The sequence below is a fragment of the Diprion similis genome, chromosome 1 (genome assembly GCF_021155765.1).
Source record: "Diprion similis isolate iyDipSimi1 chromosome 1, iyDipSimi1.1, whole genome shotgun sequence".
In the NCBI taxonomy this organism is placed as follows: Eukaryota; Metazoa; Arthropoda; class Insecta; order Hymenoptera; family Diprionidae; genus Diprion; species Diprion similis.
This window is the reverse complement of record NC_060105.1, coordinates 6,745,315-6,763,320: the sequence shown is the minus strand read 5'-3', so window position 1 is coordinate 6,763,320 and position 18,006 is coordinate 6,745,315. Positions and strand designations below refer to the sequence as shown.

Below are 18,006 nucleotides of genomic sequence, written 5' to 3'. Positions count from 1 at the left end.
GAACGTCGCCGATTATTTGTATATATGTATACACGTTTGCGTGGCCAAAAAAACGAATATTTTTTTTCGATCTCGCATAAGAGTATGTTAGTTTAATGTGTTCTAAAATTGCTCACGAAAAATGAGCTCGATTAAAAAATTTCAAGAGGTCACTCGAGATTTTTGAAAATTTCCAAAATGGTTAAAGTTTGAATTGTACTTTTTTCAGTTTTTTATTCATGTTGTTATTTTTTACACTCGAAATTGTAAATATTCTGAAAATTTCAACTCGATCTATCAATTTACAGACACCGCTCAAGATTTTTTTTCAATTTTTAAAATAATGTAGTTTTGTAGTGACGTTTTAGAGTGCTTAATAAACTGTTTATTTATTGTTTCTTTTAACTTGACATTAAAAAAAATAGAAATGAAGCACGAGACACGAAGAAAAACCAGAAAGACAATATTTATTACTGCACTTTAATTAATGAATATTGATCATTTCAAATTTTTTCTAAATTTATTTAATTCGTGTCTTGTGCTTCATTAATTATTATTTATACTCGAAAAACAAAATTCAATTTCTAACTATTTTGGAAGTTTTTTAATACATTTAATAGTTACATTATTCAAGAATCATTATGTTAGATACGATGTTACATTATATTGTACATTTAATTGCGACGCAGTGGGAAAAAATTATGCTAACTGGAATAAGAGCATATATATGTCGTTGATTACTGCGACTTGTGATGACTCCGCTAATCGAATCGCACCTTGCGGTGACATCTGCATACACTTGTGCAGAAAAAATGTAGCTATTCAATCAACCGGGTGTTACAAAATGATGATCGATGCGTCGCGAGCGCCCTTCCGATTCGCTCCTGACTTCAATTCGATCAATTGAAAAGTGACGTAATCTGCACAATGCATCACGCAGAAACATAACGGGCTAAGTGCAGTCTTAAATCAGAACATGAGTAGTAGTAAAGTGTGCTGTGATATTGCAGTTGAGAAGGAATGCGAATGTTATATTTCATTGCTCGAGTTCTGTAAGAATATTCGCTCAGAAGACATCTTTGAAGGTCCCAAACTCCAGGCAATTTTAAGACTCTTTGAAACCTCAGTTCAGGAAGTCTATTGAGAGATTTGTGTACGATTGCACTTCAAGTCGTAAAAAGCACTTGAAAAGATGAGCTTTGTTTCTTGGAAACCTTATAGTGTTGGCTGGCAGGACTGACACGAGTATTCAAGCTCATATATTTGTTAGAACTGAATTGATAAAAGCCGACTCACCGAGTGCTAAAAGTCTGACTGAAAGAATAATCTAAACCCATTTTACGATTAGAAAGAAGAATGCTCGTTGTTCTGGACTAAAGCTTAAGCGGCATCGATCAACAGCGTGTTCGTACATACATAGAGTGTTCTAGATTCGCCCAATGTTGCGTGGCAGTTTGACCAGCTCGTAATGTCCAAGACAAGTGTAGGTACATGGTACACAACCATGTGTGTACCTATTTCTCATGGTTAACAAGTTTATTTATTATACCCACAGAGTATATACACGTTTGTATTACGCGTACGTGAGGATTGAAAACAAGTACGGTAACCACGTGCTCCGCACGCTATCACGAGACGCAAACGTGATTTGACCGTCAGCTCGATTGCCGTTTATAGTCAAACACAGAGGCTCTCCTTCGTTTTACGTATTTGTGACCGATAACGATGTGCCCAGACAGCCGACCAGGCCTCCTGCTCCTCGCTTCTAATCAGTAATCGCTGCCCGCAAAGCCTAAGACAAAGACGATGCCATTTTAGGTACCATATGACCCAGAAATCTGCGAAGATTTTACTTGACGTTCACTATCTACCATCTTTAACAATCTTCGTTTGCAGAGCGAGCCTAAACCCGAGGAAACTTCCACGCCTCGAGATGCATGGGGATCAATTTCGAACGTGCAAGAGACTCCGATTAACGAAGCAAATTTATTCGCATTAGGCGGGAATTCGTACGTTTGAATCGACGCCCTCAGCATCTATATTTGCGCAATCTTATGTCGTAACCCCGAGGCTGACAATAATGTGTAAATCTGTCGCTGACTGTGCAATGTTATATATCCCCTTGAAAGCCTGAGGCGTGTGGCAAACTTTATTACATATCCAGTAGGTACATTGGTGGTATCAGTGCACAGATTATCGCTCCGAGAAACATATCTGGCGATTAATAGCACGAGTGTAATTGGGACGTAGAGGGAGTGAGATACGATTATCCGATCGATTTACATTTTGTCGTTCAGCATGAGATTATTTTTTGCAATTCTTTTATTAGTTATAATTAACGTATCGTTAATGAATAAATTGAGAACTCTGTGATACTAGGAAAATGCAGAACGAATTGTTATATTGCGCGATACACCGTTGTAATAATGGCATATTTGTCGCAGATCAACGTCGCCACATATACTTGGTGCAAAATCTACGGAGGCATACAGAACTGCATGGCGATGTGTGTTCTGATAAAATTGATAACAGAAATTGTTGTTTTCCATGTAGGAATATTCCCGTATGTTTTTATTGTTCGTCGCGCGCCAATTTATCAATGTAATAATACGTACATGAGAAGTGATGCGATGAGGCTCGAGCCCCTCTCGACTTCATTATATAATAATCATAGTTTATTCTTAATAATAAACGCTGACAGAAAGGTTTTACTTAAATGGTGAAAAATTACATTTTTATAATTCAAAAAAATTAATTGCTCTCTGATCAGACTTTCAGTCTCGTTTTTAATCTACTAGTGAAATGGATTTGACCTAAAAAAATATTTGTCTTCAACAAAAAGGTGTCAGTTTCCCCAACACGAAGCTTTTCTCTGCGTTCATATTTACTTTTAGATCATTATTTCAATAAGAATTGTCATCATTTATTTGCGTTATAATTTTGTGGGACATGACGATACGAATAAGTTATATACATGCTCTAAATGCCAATACTAAGACTCCTGTTCATCATGGAGTTGTTACATAATGTATAAATCATGCTAAAACTGAGTTGAACAGAAATAACATGAATTCCTGATAGCCTCAGCTGCGTGAATTATCTTCAATATGGGGAGTATATATAGTATGAGGTATTCCACGCCAACTCGAAAAATGATTTTTGCTCACCATTTCTGATTTCGTTCATAATTTTTCATACGATTGTCCTAACTCTAAATAAATCTCCTGAATTATTTTAGATTTGCTTTGATCAAAGAGGTTCATTTTAGGCCAAGTCCCAAAGAAGAATCTACTTTTTTAATAATATACATTTGACAAAATAAAAAAATAAAAATGACCTAAATTAGCATAATTTGGGGTCGTCATTATTCTTTCCAATCCTGGATTTAACTTAAAACGATCATCTTTGATCAGTGAATTTTTTCGAAAGATGTTTTTCGAAAATTTGGAAAATGTCTTTTTGTTCTATTTAGGGTTAGGACTATCGTATAAAAAATTATAAAGAGAATGATAAATGGTGAAAAAAAATCATTTGTCGAGTTGGCGTGGAATGCCTCATATAGAACAAATTTTGTTTATCTATGACGTCAAAGCGAATAAAAGTTCAAGTACTTTTATGCTCTCTCACGTAATGATTGTCTGAAACTGATAGAAAAAATTTGCAAATTGTAAATACAAAAAAATCTACCACGCAGTCGGTAGGACTCGAACCTACGCTCCCAGAGGGAATCTGATTTCTAGTCAGACGCCTTAACCACTCGGCCACGACTGCTGTTGGTACCTGGAGCGCGCGCAATGTTCAAGTCAAAAGTGTTGCACACATATTGCGTCGATGCTTTCGCAGCCGTTCACCAGGAGGCCAACTGACCTTGGTATGCCCGCAACAAAATTTGTACGAGGAAATGTATAGGTCATACGTTTAAACGTGGATCAAGTAAGATCATACTTCACAGGATCATTTCTGTAGTATATCTTCACAATCTCTCTACTCACCAGTGGAGTTGATGCAGCCACGATGAAGAGGTAAAACTCTTTCTTCTGAGCGTGAGGACGACTCGAAGTTTTGACTTGTTTCAAAACTTCAGTCATCGATGATCGTTCACCTCGAACACTCTGTGTTCAAGGCATGGAGGAAGAGTATTCTGAGTGGTTACTATTATCAATTGAAAACATAAAAAGATTCAGATCAGATATACTGCATCGTCGTTGGGAGCTTCGTAAGTTCAACTTTGCTAGACAGGCTTCGTCGATTGGTGGCTAATGATTTGGATTATAGCACGTGAATAAGAACCTGTTGCGATAGTTTGGAACATTCTCAATTTACGTATCAATGGTAAAAGTGCAGAAAATGGCATCATAATTCATCAGAAATACCATGGCATTAATCATTTTTATTGATACTGAGTTGTGAACAAGTTCAAACACTTTGTTAACTACAACTTAGGGGTGCGATGTTGTTCAACACTGGGGTTATTTCGATAGTAAAAGATGTTCGACGAATCTGAACAATCTGGTACAAATGTTTCGCGAGACTTGGGTAATTGTGATTAAATCATTTTATAAAAATATCTTCAATGTTTCTCAGCAGCACTTTCATTCAACAGTTAAATATTGGTTACGTTACTGCTGCGAAATGTTTCTTGCACTCTCATAGATCGGTTTGTGGGTGAAAAAGTGGTCTAGATGATATATCAATTAAAAATAATTAATAACGATGTATCATATGCTCATGAGATAATTGAGATACTGTAAGTAAATACTCGAAAATATATAAAAATCAACTTATAAATCAAATATATTGTAATACAAAAAGGAATTCTTAAGTTAACGTAAATATGGAGTAAAAAAAATATATCTATTATAAAAGTATGCAACATTAAAGCTCAGTTTGAACTGGCTTCTTTGAGCCTTTGATAATATAATCTAAGAAGTCTTGTACACTTATTTTTCCACCATAATCACTCTCGTATTTGCCTTTATTGAAAAACTTGAACGTCGGGTGTGTTTTTACTTTGTACGCTAATTCCACAACGGGACTATACGTAGAATCTGAAGCTCCAATCCGAACGTCAGATCCTCTTGCCTTCAAATCGGCTGCTAGTTCAGCCAACTTGGGTTGTGCTGACTTACAAGATTCGCAATCTGTAGATAAAAAAATTCGAGAACGATAAGTTTATTATTGAATTATCGAATGCGTCGCGTTTGATCATGCGGTAATTTTTTTCGAAGATGTTGCACACTTTTCAATGGGATCGAAAATCTTAGTTTCGTATATTAATACGTGAAAACACTTACTTGGTTCATAAAACATGACGAACAACGGTTTACCGCTGTCCAATTGATCGTCGAAATTACTGTCAGTTAAATGGACGATGTGCTCAGCACCTTGATGGATATCCCAGTCAGCCTTTTGCTGAGATGACAAAGATTCGTCTTGGGCTATAATGTAATTTGCGAAATCTTCTGCCTGAAAATTTTTTGACAGTCAAAAATCAGTCGAATCACTTATTATCGATGGTATATCTAATGCAAGTGTTCGATACACACCGTTCTGTCTCCGACGTAGTTTTTCATGGCTTTGTCAAAGTAATTGAAATACTTGATTGACGGATATCCCTGAATTTCGTAAGCATTACACGTGGCCGTATTTACGGTACAGTCGACGGCGGCTAACTCGACTTTTGATACATCTTTAAATCTTTCGGCAGCTGCTGTGAACTCTGGTTTGACTTTCTTGCAATGGCCGCACCCTTTAACAAAATGTAACGACTGATGATTAGATGATGATTTATTAAGTTTACAATAATTAATTTATTTCGGAAATACGCAATAAATATTAGTATTGATTAAATTTTTCCAAAATCAGTACTTACAGGGAGCGTAAAACATAACCAGGACGTGTTTTTTCTTTTTTAAAAACTGTTTGTAATCGCTGTCGGTCAGGTGAACAACCGCAGATTGCTGCTTTGACCATGGAGCTTCAGGAGGAGGGGGAGGAGGAGGTTCTTTAGGATCCTTCATGAACTCCACCAAGGCATTTGTGTCCCTCAATGTGACATCATACTTGTGTTCTCCATACACAAAGTACTTGAGTGTTGGGTATCCTTTAACGTTATACAACATTGCCAGACCGCTTTCCTTGGTCGCATCCAGAGCCGCCAGCATTCCCTTGACCTAACGATTTGGTGAAACGACCAGGTTTATAACAACATTTTTTTATTAGCTAATATTAGGAAGATGCGTTTAGTTGAAATGCATCGCAAATTGCAGGCTTTTCGAATTACATCTTTCATCGAATCATCACTTACGTTCAACTGTTTGAGCTTTGCTGCGGCGGCTTCATATTCTGGTTTCATTTTCTTACAATATCCGCACCATGGCGCATAAAACATGACAAGAACGGATGCTGCTTCTTTAATGACTAGATTAAAGTTGAGATTCGTTAAATGCACAACGTCGCTGTCAGTGTCGGACCACTCTTCTTCTTTCGGCTTGACAGGTGCAGAACCTGGGTTTTTCATAAAGCTCACTAGGCCATCCTTCTTGTTATCTCCATCATAGGTATATTTCTGAACGCCGTTGCTAAAGAAGACGACAAAAGCATAGAATGAGTGATATTTTTATCCATAAACATTCATCCCTCTGATCTATGACGAGATAAGTACTTACTGGAAGTACAGCATTGTTGGGAAACCAGTTATATTGTACTTTTTGCGCACACCAGAATTTTCTGGTCGATTAACATCTATTGCAGCCATAACTGCGTGGCCCTTCAACTCGGTCGCTGCTGCAGCATATTCCGGTTTAAGTTGCTTGCAGTAGCTACACCATGGTGCGTAGAACATTACTAAAATTGGCAGCGTCTCTTTCTTCAACACTTTCGTTAGTGCCTGAAAAATTAACGTCCAACGTTTCCAACATTTCAACAACCAACTGAGCATTTGAAAATCAAATCTAGGATACTGGATTGGAATTTTTACACACATTGTTGTCCGGAATGTGGAGAATATCAAGTGCGGTCGAATCTTCATCCCATGGAAGATCTCCAGATGGATCTCTCATGAAATTTACCATGGAAGAGACCGTCTCTCTCCTGTTATAGTCTTTGTTCCAATCACCATCTAAATAATGTTTGAGTATGTATGGTTCAGGGGATACTTTCAACTTTTTGCACATCTTTTTTCCACTCCTGTGAACAGACATGTTGTATGATGAAGCGTATCCCTTTGTGCTCGCTGATATTCATAGATCAAAATAAACTGATGAATTATGATTTGTATTAAATTCGTTTGAATAATGGCCACAAATATTTACCCAGCACAATCCACGAGAACCATTGTTCCAGAACCTTTGATAACATCAGCAGCTTCCTCAAATACTTTCAATACTTCTGAAGACTGTTTTTGAGACGTGACAAAGCAAACCAAAACATTGTTCTTGGTTCGCAGCAACTTTTTAAAATCCTTGATGTCGACTATGTCATCGATTACAGTCTTCTGGTTCTTTTGTTTGGCAAAAAAGTCGGGAATCTGGCAAAGTATCTGTGGAGTAAAATACACAAAACTAGATGAGCTTGAAATGTTTGGGTTATTTCAACAGAAATTTTGTATAAAAAACTTGAATTCAAACAGGTCACAGTTTCACGGTTGAATAAAAAAAATCGTTTCCTGCAGAGCTTCCAAACATAATCTTTTGTTTATTTTCGAATTAGAGAACATTGTTACCGAGAACTACTATTATTGTTTGTGGTTTTGTGTTATCAACCTGATGTTGATGTCAGTAATGGTGATAAAGCCAATGTTTCCTTTTTAATTTTCGCCGCAATTACATGCTTTTCACCGGTTCTAGTGAAACTCGATAAAGGAGAATAATAAGAAAACGAATATTTTTTTGATAGTAACCTAAACAAAGGCGAAAAATACGAAAGAGAAACAAGAGAAATAGCGCTGAAAATTACGAGTAAAAAAATGTGAAGGTCAGTGACACGCGGCGACCTCGCAAACCGGTGTTTCGTACCTTTTAAATTCTAGAATGAAAGAAGCGTACTTACCAGTAACCCCAAGATAATGCTCCGATTCATGCTTGCTGTAAGGTGAAACGATTGGTTATTTCCTCGAAAAATTCGCCTGACAATTCCCAACGACAATAATCGAGGCCCGCGGATTATAACCAAAAATGAAGGTGGGATTGCAGTTCAGTTCAGTGTTCACGCCGCGAAGTGCGCGAAACTTCGAGCCGTGACGCGGTAAGAATCGATTCTATCGAATCTCGGAGCGTCGATATAAGCCCACCGTCGTCTCGGGCTCTGCTTTCCTTTTCCATTTCCTGTTTCGGAATCCCTGTTTCGAGGTTAAGTAGTAGGTATGTTTTGCGACTAATAACTGAAAAACAATAGAATATTTAGCTCGAATATTAATCCGTTTACCTACGTTAAGCATTCCGTAAGACTTGCGAGCAATGTGAAAGTAAATATACCGTGCATATATCGAGATGCGAACGGATGAAAAGTGCACGGTGTTCAGAACGGTTGCATGTTGATCGCTGTCAACGATAAATATATCTTGTCAACTTAACCAATTGTGTTTTCAATCGCCTGTTGGGGTGTTTTACAAAGTTTCGCCCACCGACACCGACACTTGTATCAAACTGATTTTTACCTTTATCGTTTCTTCCGAACAGAAATGGCTCCTAAAAGAGGGAAGGTTCAGAAAGAGGAGGTCCAGGTATCCCTCGGTCCCCAAGTTCGAGAGGGAGAAATCGTCTTCGGGGTTGCACACATCTTCGCCAGCTTCAACGACACTTTTGTCCATGTCACAGACTTGTCCGGCAGGTAAGATAACCCATTATCAATCCATCACATTACAATGCTACATAACCTACGAGTCGTCATATCAGTTTGAGGTTATCTAACCTGTTATCATTTTCACAGGGAAACCATTGCTCGCGTCACCGGTGGAATGAAGGTAAAGGCTGATCGTGACGAGGCTTCTCCCTACGCCGCTATGTTGGCTGCTCAGGTACGGATTATACAAATTTTTTTCCCTTGCTGCAACCGGCCCATATCTGATGGTGTTGAACTGCAGAAAATACTTGTTCAACGGTGTTTCACTACATTTTAATGCACTCCAGGATGTCGCTGAGAAGTGCAAATCACTTGGAATCACAGCGCTTCACATCAAATTGAGGGCTACCGGAGGCAACAAGACAAAAACCCCGGGACCAGGAGCTCAGTCTGCTCTCCGAGCTCTTGCTCGTTCGTCGATGAAGATCGGCCGCATTGAAGACGTGACCCCTATCCCTTCGGATTCAACCCGCAGGAAGGGTGGTCGCCGTGGACGCAGGCTGTAATTTATTATTACTGTGGTACTGTACATGGTTCACTACCTAATTCTAATAAAAAATTAAACTCAACATCACTTCTCACCTTCAGTTACCTTCTGCTGCGAGAACTTGCTTATGTACATGAAACATCCAGAGTGAAGTGGGAAGTTTGGAGATGTTATAGAGTGCTTATCATATGAATATTCATGGAAATAACAGTTTTGGGAAGTCGAGTTTCACAGTCTGGTGGAATATTTAGAGCAATCATAGTTGTAAGTGATTTTTATTATCAATTGATGTTTTTTTATTACATTTGTAGGATGTAAGTTTATTAAATACACGAGATCTGTTTCTCGCTGTAAAGTATGGTGAGTACGTATGAAATTGTAATACATTATTTTTTTTATATGATTCAAATTTGTTGAATTAAATTGATAAGTTAAGCAAGTTATTAAATACAATGAGCGGACCGAGTGCGGGAGATTATATTTAGCGGCTGTAGGTAAAGTTATCTACACAATTTGCTGAAATAATTTTCAGCAGATTGGTTATGTGAAGGCAATAGTGTTTTTATAAAGCGACTCTCCTTCAAAGGAGAATAATTTTTAGGTTCAGTTAAGTAGAGCCAACTAGTTTTCCAATGCTTAGAAATAGTTTTATCTTCAAATCAAGTTTTTGCGGTTCTTTGTGTTCCAGAGTTGCGATAGTATTGACATATCCGTATTGCATAACGAATCCTACTGTTATTTCCTTTCCTTCCTCAATTGGCTCATCCTCATTGGGTTTAACGTGAAGCCTGATTACTGCCTTGTTCCCTTTTCTCCACACTACCAGTCTGTTGAAAAAAAATTTGATAATATAGGCCATTCACAGAATATCCAGTATTAAGCATCTTTGACACTTACTTAGGATCATCTTGGAAATTGTGTGTATCTCCAGTATCGTCGTACTCTGCAGCATCATCTCTGGGTGGAAGTATCAGCATACTTTCGGGTAGAATAATTTCCGCCTGTGGGCTTATTTTCAGCGGTTTTGGGTCTTCAGTCACCGCTATTTGACGAACCAAAGACGGCAGAAGATTTGGAGATTCGCAACCCTAAGAAGAAGCAAATCAATATCTGATCAATTAACATCACAGTTTATCTGACAATGAACCAACTTGAAATATGTATACAATTCTTACCAACTGCATATTTTCACGATCAACCTCCTTTACACCCGTAGCAGTAACGGTGGTTGGCGTAGTCGAGGTCGAAAGTGGAAATAACATAATTTGGGTCTGATGTTGAGTTGGGTTGCAAAGTTTCAACAGTAATTCGCTTGTTTGGCCAATACGCAATGGTTCGCAAGTTACAATGCGTACCTCAGGAATATGATAGCTGAAATCAAAATTCAAATTAACTGTGGTAGATTTACGATTGTTAACTAACTGTCCACCGAATCTATACTCACAAAGCAGCAAGCTGAATCTTAAATTTGATTGACTGTGGACTGAACTCCGGTTTGCAAACGTTATGTTCGCAGACTCTGCAGCGCTGCGAACGTTTCATCAAGAACTGCTTGTGCTGCGGTCTCAGCTGATTTATTTCCTCAGCCTGTACATCAGGATGTTTCACACGTTGCTCCAGAGTTGTTACTGCATCAAATATACCATTTTTTTTTATCAAAGGTTGAAAAAATTTACTTTTTTTTACTAGAAAACTACAACTTACTCTTGGTAATATCAAGCGGCTGGGTGAAAATGTCTGGCGAAAGTTCTTCAACCTCTTCCGAAGCGACAGCTGGTTGCGGATAGTCACTTTGCTGAGACTGTGGCAGTGGGCATAGACCTGCACGTTTTCGGACCATGACGGATGACATTCCGAATTTTTCCTAATGTTGAAAGATTAACAATGAACAAAAGTGCAATGCAGGCTATGAGAACTACTTCACAAATACCATTGGGGGAACCCACAAATTGCATATAAGTACGCTTTGGATGAAACTTCTTCCGTTCGCTTTGCTGCCGTTCTCTTGATGCCAGAATCTTGTGATATTCTAGGAGTGCTCCGATGCGTGCTGAATGTGGATTCTCTTGCTCTGGCCATCCTCCGGTTGCTGCGATGAAAACGATGTCCAAAGATAAGGTAAGGGAACGCTATTCTTTTCGCATTCAACAACATAAATAATTTGAGCAATCGACTAACAATGATTTCAGACTTACCTACAAACTGATCAGGAATTCCAGCGTCTCTGGATGTCCACCGACAGAATGAACAGGACAAATAATAAACTTTTTTCGGAGCAGGTTTGGCAAGGGATTTGGTATCGTCAGCACTCTGGTTTCCACCTGCCCTCACAGGTGCAGGAGCAGCCCGTGTGGACAATGTTTGAAAGCAGCAAGGACACTCGAAGCAGTTAGAGCACCTGCGACAGGGTAATAATCAATACAAGCAAGTACATAGCTCGTCATTGAATCGATCCTGCTGTCAACATACTTGTTTTTCTTGAGCCGAACCTCAGGAGACGGTAGATTTTCCATGCAGTTTGAACAGTAGTGCGAGTCGACCTAATCGTCATGGAAAAAAAAGAGGAGTTGCATGTAGTTTCAGCGGTTGAAATAACGTAAATAAATTCCTGATAATTACCTCGTGACAAACGCAGTAGCCGCAACGTACTTTCAGACAGTGACGGCAGAAGTATATTTTCGATACTGGTTTTACTGAACCGCATGAGCACACGTAGCGCACGTAATCCGGTTGAAATAAATACGCCATTGCTGGTTAGTGCAAATTGGGTTAGAGTTGCGGTTTACAGAATAATGTAGTACTTCAATTTTTACCACGACGCTCAGTGGTCTGGGTTACCATTGTTCGCCGACGGAATATTAACAATGTGACAATGATTGTAAGGCTAACGGGTTAGCCTTATAGGCTAGTCTCCTTATCAGGTAGTCTTTTCTCCTGCAGTCAACTGTCAGCTGTCAAGTTACACCACGGATCAGTGATCAGTATCATCAGTATGCTGCATTCATCCCTCTCCTTCTAGCTCCGCCGACAGCGCCTGTTTAGCTTCAAAAATCCGCAACTGCGTTACCGACTGAAATTTAGAGGTTAACCGTTATTCTTCAGTGGTATTTTCTTTCGCTGGACTTTTTCCACCGGAATATCGTGGAAAAAGTATCTGAACAAATTTATCAGTCGATCATGATTCATGTTACGACAAAAATTCGTTCCAAAAACCTATTTCATGTCTAAGATTGCCAAGAAATCGGTGATACGAGAACGCGTTCGTGAGCTCACTTCAGGCTGGATTTTCACGAGTCGCATTGATGGCATAAAAAAATGTTCATGAAAATGGGTACCGACCTTAGACCATGACCAACGCAATGCCAAATGGCGAAACCGACGTGGATAAGTCGGTGAATCCCAATTACATTTTTATTCGAAGAATTGGAAAATGTGGAAATTTTTTAATTAGAAGTGTGAAAAAATGGAGAAAACGAAGATGCGAGATGAAGTAGCTGATGGCGTATTCGGACTGCGCGCAATCGAATTTTGTTGCAAAATTACGTCGATTTAGTGCATCAAAGAATTGATTCAAGTGTCTTCCAAAATCGACCAAACTTTGACTGAAAAAATCCAAAGAGGGTAATCTTATTTTGTTTGCGATTTTCTTAGCTCGGGAACTTTCGTCTCAGAATCATTTTTGCAGGACTTTTTTTCCACTAATTAGACCCTCAGAAATAACTGAATACATCTTCGGTTAACGTATTTATTGGGCTGGAAGTCGCTAGGAAATTTTAATCGACGCCTGGCATCGCGTGCGATGCGAATTTTTCGAAAATCTGACCGCGTTGTGCGCAGTTCGCATGGCGTGTCCGACCGGTCGAGAATCGCTTCCCAGCGCCGCGCGGCGTCAGTCGCTTCCGAGCAGCCGTACTGGAGCTACGCAAGTCGTAAGTTGAGATTTCAAATCTGCATGTGCAGGCTTTGGCTATTCGGGAAATGGCCAAGCATCGATGCCTTACGGTTAAAAAAAGGCTGTGTATCGTGATTCGATCAGTGTATAGTGCCAACGAAACTCATTGTGAATAATATGCAAACGGCATGCAGCGTATGACCCATAAAAGAGCCGAGTTAGTGAAACAAAAACAGCCGAGGACATCGAAGGTGAGTTACCGTGTCTCAAATGTTTTTTCTTTTGTGCAACTTCAGCTTGTAGCGATTTCGATTCTCGACTCTCTGCGTCGCGTATCATTTGTTATTGTTTGTGCGGTCGGTTCTCGGTAAGTGCGTAGATGCATTGTTCGCAAGTTTAACTCATTGTTAGTCTGTTTTGGTAGATAACTACAACGCAAAAAGTATAAATAGGCTTTGAATCGAGTGTACTTATTACGCTGCATAGTCACAAGCGTTTTGTGAATGTAAATGCTCTGATAATCGTACGTTGTTGGTTGCTGTTTGAGATTTTGAATAATCGGGCACTGCGGAAGGTGACCTTCGTGCGAGTCGTGTCTCGGATTTTGGTTCGCGGATCGCGTCTTACACGTGAACACATTTCTGTGAAATGAATATTTGATTGTATTATATTCTCATTGCAGTGTGAAAAGTGTGAAAAGTGTGTGACCACCGTACAACCTGGGAAGCCACGAGGACTACTACATATACATGTAAAGTGTGGAGCAACCCGGAGGAGGTAAGAAAACTTATTTCAATTATTGTTTTATGATTCAACGTGCTGCATTTGAAGCCTAATTTTTTTCATTGCGTAACACGCGGTGAACAAATATGGAAGTAGACAACAGTGATATTGGAAAATCCACTGTGCTAAATTAATTCGAGCTTCCTCTTTCGTTTTTTCAGAATTAAGCAGAGACATCCGAGTAACTTCTCCATTACTCGGCAACGTTGGTGAGTTTGCACGTATTTAGGTTACGGGTATTAATTCCCTGGGACTCCTTTGCCACGTGGCGTGGCGGTAAAAATTGTTACACAAATCTTCGATTTCTTAGCTGCATGGATAGGCTCATTCGCGATCTCAACGGTGCTTGACTTTCAGTCGATGCATTTTCTTCTTTTCCTTTCTCATCAGAGTTGACCTATTTTACCACAGTCACTCAAAGTTAGAAATTTTGCACGTTGCTGAAAGTGGAATGAGCATCGCGACAGGTTACCATCGCTTACTCGACATTCGCGAAAAAAAATTGTGTTTAGCTACAGATATAATTACCTACCTATGTTTGAATATTTCTATGATGTCGTTTAAGTGGTGGATAAACCTGAGGTTCAAATATATTCCAACGATTCTTTAATAGATAACGTTTCAAAGTCTGGCATAACGTAACGTAATCAGCTTGCATGATATATCTTGAATCATTTTCAATTTTTTAATGCCCAGCAACTATCGAACAACTACAGGCTTAGCTCGCTTAGAAAAATGCTGATAAGCATGCAGGATGTTTTTAATCCATCTTACAAAAGGTTGATGTACCGATAGTCCGCCAGCAATCACTAAAACAATACTCTCGCTGACTATGGTACAAAAACGTTTTGCTCCCCACAGGTAAACAATGAAAAAGTAAGTCACAGTGACCACGGCGCAAATGAGGAAGAATGATGTGTGTTGGAAAGAATGGAGAATCGTTTAGAGCGAATATAGGTAATCGGGTAGGTAGGTGGTCGTTGTGGGATCCGTCGCGGCGTTTGATGTGGATGTGCGTGTGAATGTCTTTCCAACGTTTCCGTTGGGTGGTTCCGTTGGGAATCAGGCGAGGGTAGGAAGGTCGCGATGCACCGCGATGTTATTAATTTTGTAATTCACAGCGTCAAACGATCACAGTGATTTTCATTCAGAAACACGCGACAGACTGAATATAAGAGTCTCCAAACTATTCATTAGTAAGCTTTCAAATTTCAACGAGGTTCAGTTTCCCATTTTTTGTTACTTTGCTATCATTTTCCAGTCGTTATTGAATTCATTTGTTTAATCATTGTCTATCATTATTACATTCAATTGATCTCTGTGATCGTCTGAATGGGCAAAACGCATCTCTGGACCATCTATCGCGTTCCGTGGTACGCTAGATGGGGAGAGATGCTGCGCTCGAAGACTTCGCGTCGAAGAGGACCGCCGACCGTCACGCCACACAATAATGCATGCCCTCCAACCTCCCTCCCGGACTTGACTCGCATCTCGGAACAACAATTCGCATCGCAATGTGTCGGATTCAAAAAGACGCAGATGCGGATTGGTTTTCTACAGAATTTTGCGACAAGTCCTAGACGTTTAAGATTTTTTGACTGATTAATCAGCCGCGCCTTTTTGCGCGTAGATTAATCACGGGAATCAGACGCGCCATTTGCGCGACGATTGATAATCAGGGTGGCGACTGACCGGGATAGTCGGGAGCAGTTGGGGAATTTTTTCTACCGCGAAAAGTTAGGGAATTATGATGGAACATGGGAAAAAATTGGCTTTTTGATAAATATTTTTTAATCTTCATCTATACTTCGTTAAGTCAGTTAAGCTAACTTTGGGAAATGGAATCGTTCAATTTCTAATTATTCGTGCGAAATGAAGCAATACTACGTGTTTCTTAGATCCAAATTTATATATTGAAGCTGCACAAGTTCTGAAGCCTTTGATCATAAAAACTGCCCAACATTGCCTAATTTTCATGGGAAAACGTCAGGGACTTGTAATTTTTTTACGGGAAGATTCGGGAATTTTATTTGAGTAAAATTGACGCCATCCTGCACCTGATCGAGTGGTCGAGTGATCCAGTGATCGAGTGATCGAGTGCTCGAGTGATCCAGTGATCGGGAGATCGAGTGATCCAGGGATCCTGTGACCGAGAGTTCGAGGGGTCGATGGGTCGAGTGATTTAGTCCGGGAGGTAACGACATATTTCATTACACCATTTCCGTAGGCTTCATTTTTTTGTACTAGTTATCCGTGTATCACAAAACAGTAATATACACGCCTTAAAAACGCACCCCCACGACGGGGGGTTGCAGGAGGGTTACGATTTACAGCAGGAAATTGACTAAATAATGTATAGCCGCATACGCGAAACTTATCGAAGGGATTAATTGAAATATAAGAAGCCTAGAAAATATCGTCTTCTGCCTAAATTCCACGACGAAATTCGATTTCTGCCGACATAAGTAAGCGTAAAAAAATATTTTTAAAATTCATGCCTGCGGGGATAAAATTGATTAGAATTCTATTTTTCATAGTGAGAAACACAAAAATAATAGTCTTCCACCTGGAGGATACATTTCATGGGATGGTTCAAAAAAAGGCCTTTCTTTTTGTTTTCGGTATTCTCCGAGATTCTTGCACTTTTTTACCAAAAAATAGATAAGATAGATAGATAGATAGATAGATAGATAGATAGATAGATTTCTATTCATTTATTTTTTGTCACCTGTGTACTACACTGTCGCGCTGTAAGGGGGTTTTCCCAAAGCGCTTAATAAAAAGCATTTAATAGCAAGATAATGCTTTTTATTAAGCGCTTTGGGAAAACCCCCTTACAGCGCGACAGTGTAGTACACAGGTGACAAAAAATAAATGAATAGAAATTATAGGTAGTGTTTGGAAAACGTAGTACCGAGCTCCTTTAGAGTTAGACTTAAAATAAAATAAAATAAAATGGGATGAAATAAAAAAAATAAAATGACTAGAGTAAAATAAGATAGAGAAAGAAGTAAAATAAAAATAGGATGAAATAAAAATAAAATGACTAGAGTAAAATAAGATAGAAAAAGAAGTAAAATGAAAATAGGATGAAATAAAGTAAAATAATTAAAATGAAATAGAGTAAGATGAAGTGAGGTATGATTAAATAAAATGAGACGAGTGCATGTGTCGTGGAGATATAATATGTGGGTTGACTGATGACATTGAGAAAGATATAGATATAGATAGATAACGCTAAATGGCTGAGATGAAATTTCTTTTTTTACTTCCGTCTCAACGACGATGGAATTTCGAAAAAAGACTATTTTCGGGAACTTCAAAATTGAGATATTCCTTGAATCCTTTGGTGGATATGTTTTGTGTGACGAAACAGAAGTTTTTACGAGTCCTGAGAGGCGTGCGATTTTTTTGAGTACTGAAACATCTATCTTGAAATTCTTAGATGAAGAACTTTTTTAACTTCTAAACATTGCAATGAACTTCGATGCAGATTTTTCGGCACTATAAAAAATCGCACGCATGCCAGGTCTTGCAGTAACTTTTGTTTCGTCATACAAATTCAACATAGCCGCTGAAGGATTCAAGGATATCTGAATTTTGAAATTCCCCAAGATAGCGTTTTTTCGAAATTTTAATGTGGTTGAGGCGGTAGTAAAAAATTTTTATCAGCCCAACCTATTTACGTGAGCTATTCTTTGGTGAAAAGTACAAAAATTTTAGTGAAGAGCGAAATCTTAAATAATTCCCTATTTGAACCGCTCTAAGATTCAACGAAGGTCGTCTTCGAAGCCTATATAAAGCTGCATCTTTACGTCCTGCCTGAAAGACGATCGTTGTTGTCCGAAATAGTCGAATGACTATCATGAAATTTTTTTCTTTTTTTTTTATGTTACATGTTTGTTTAGTATATTAATTTATACTTTGGTGGATAGTTGTACTAAATCTTCTGTCGTTAAAATCGAGACTCAAATATATCGATGAAATTCGATAAAATGATTTACGATAAGAAAAACAATCTTTT

At 38.8% G+C, this 18,006-nt stretch overlaps 3 protein-coding genes and 2 non-coding genes across 6 annotated transcripts; 2 read left to right on the top strand and 3 right to left on the bottom strand.

Moving 5' to 3' along the window:
* Positions 1-3,668: 3,668 nt before the first annotated feature.
* Positions 3,669-3,750, bottom strand: Trnas-aga. The gene has a single exon. It is a non-coding gene; the product is annotated as a tRNA-Ser (tRNA).
* A 164-nt stretch (positions 3,751-3,914) lies between these two features.
* LOC124410762 lies at positions 3,915-4,129 on the top strand. Its single transcript, XR_006929618.1, has one exon. It is a non-coding gene; the product is annotated as a small nucleolar RNA U3 (small nucleolar RNA).
* A 220-nt stretch (positions 4,130-4,349) lies between these two features.
* On the bottom strand, positions 4,350-8,173 carry LOC124408261 (protein disulfide-isomerase A5). Its single transcript, XM_046885096.1, has 9 exons — positions 8,029-8,173; positions 7,293-7,519; positions 6,963-7,167; positions 6,648-6,868; positions 6,287-6,560; positions 5,852-6,152; positions 5,526-5,728; positions 5,274-5,445; positions 4,350-5,120 (listed from the first exon to the last, which is right to left on the bottom strand). The coding sequence occupies exons 1-9, from the start codon at positions 8,056-8,058 to the stop codon at positions 4,855-4,857; spliced, it is 1,899 nt and encodes a 632-aa protein (XP_046741052.1). The 5' UTR covers positions 8,059-8,173; the 3' UTR covers positions 4,350-4,854.
* A 13-nt stretch (positions 8,174-8,186) lies between these two features.
* Positions 8,187-9,389, top strand: LOC124408284 (40S ribosomal protein S14a). 2 transcript variants are annotated; one of them, XM_046885131.1, is made up of 4 exons: positions 8,187-8,339; positions 8,658-8,808; positions 8,908-8,995; positions 9,108-9,389. In XM_046885131.1, exons 2-4 carry the CDS (start codon positions 8,660-8,662, stop codon positions 9,324-9,326), a joined length of 456 nt encoding a protein of 151 aa, XP_046741087.1. In that variant the 5' UTR covers positions 8,187-8,339; positions 8,658-8,659; the 3' UTR covers positions 9,327-9,389. The 2 variants fall into 2 exon arrangements, with proteins under 2 accessions (XP_046741087.1, XP_046741096.1); XM_046885140.1 differs by having other exon boundaries at positions 8,259-8,335.
* Positions 9,390-9,655: 266 nt separating this feature from the next.
* LOC124408268 (dynactin subunit 4) lies at positions 9,656-12,299 on the bottom strand. The gene is made up of 9 exons (XM_046885107.1): positions 11,927-12,299; positions 11,777-11,847; positions 11,503-11,705; positions 11,254-11,396; positions 11,012-11,171; positions 10,752-10,935; positions 10,483-10,678; positions 10,205-10,395; positions 9,656-10,134 (listed from the first exon to the last, which is right to left on the bottom strand). Exons 1-9 carry the CDS (start codon positions 12,053-12,055, stop codon positions 9,915-9,917), a joined length of 1,497 nt encoding a protein of 498 aa, XP_046741063.1. The 5' UTR covers positions 12,056-12,299; the 3' UTR covers positions 9,656-9,914.
* Between the last annotated feature and the right edge of the window lie 5,707 nt (positions 12,300-18,006).

Excerpts from the sequence above, each read along its gene's own strand:
- LOC124408261 (XM_046885096.1), bottom strand. The coding sequence starts at position 8,058 with ATGAATCGGAGCATTATCTTGGGGTTACTG. Across the intron at positions 6,869-6,962 it reads TCCACATTCCGGACAACAAT|GCACTAACGAAAGTGTTGAA; the intron begins GTGTGTAAAAAT and ends TTAATTTTTCAG. Across the intron at positions 6,153-6,286 it reads CAAAGCTCAAACAGTTGAAC|GTCAAGGGAATGCTGGCGGC; the intron begins GTAAGTGATGAT and ends CCAAATCGTTAG.
- LOC124408284 (XM_046885131.1), top strand. The coding sequence starts at position 8,660 with ATGGCTCCTAAAAGAGGGAAGGTTCAGAAAGAGGAGGTCCAGGTATCC. Across the intron at positions 8,809-8,907 it reads GTCACAGACTTGTCCGGCAG|GGAAACCATTGCTCGCGTCA; the intron begins GTAAGATAACCC and ends TCATTTTCACAG. Across the intron at positions 8,996-9,107 it reads CCGCTATGTTGGCTGCTCAG|GATGTCGCTGAGAAGTGCAA; the intron begins GTACGGATTATA and ends AATGCACTCCAG.
- LOC124408268 (XM_046885107.1), bottom strand. The coding sequence starts at position 12,055 with ATGGCGTATTTATTTCAACCGGATTACGTGCGCTACGTGTGCTCATGC. Across the intron at positions 10,936-11,011 it reads GCCGCTTGATATTACCAAGA|TAACAACTCTGGAGCAACGT; the intron begins GTAAGTTGTAGT and ends TATTTGATGCAG. Across the intron at positions 10,679-10,751 it reads AAGATTCAGCTTGCTGCTTT|CTATCATATTCCTGAGGTAC; the intron begins GTGAGTATAGAT and ends TTTTGATTTCAG.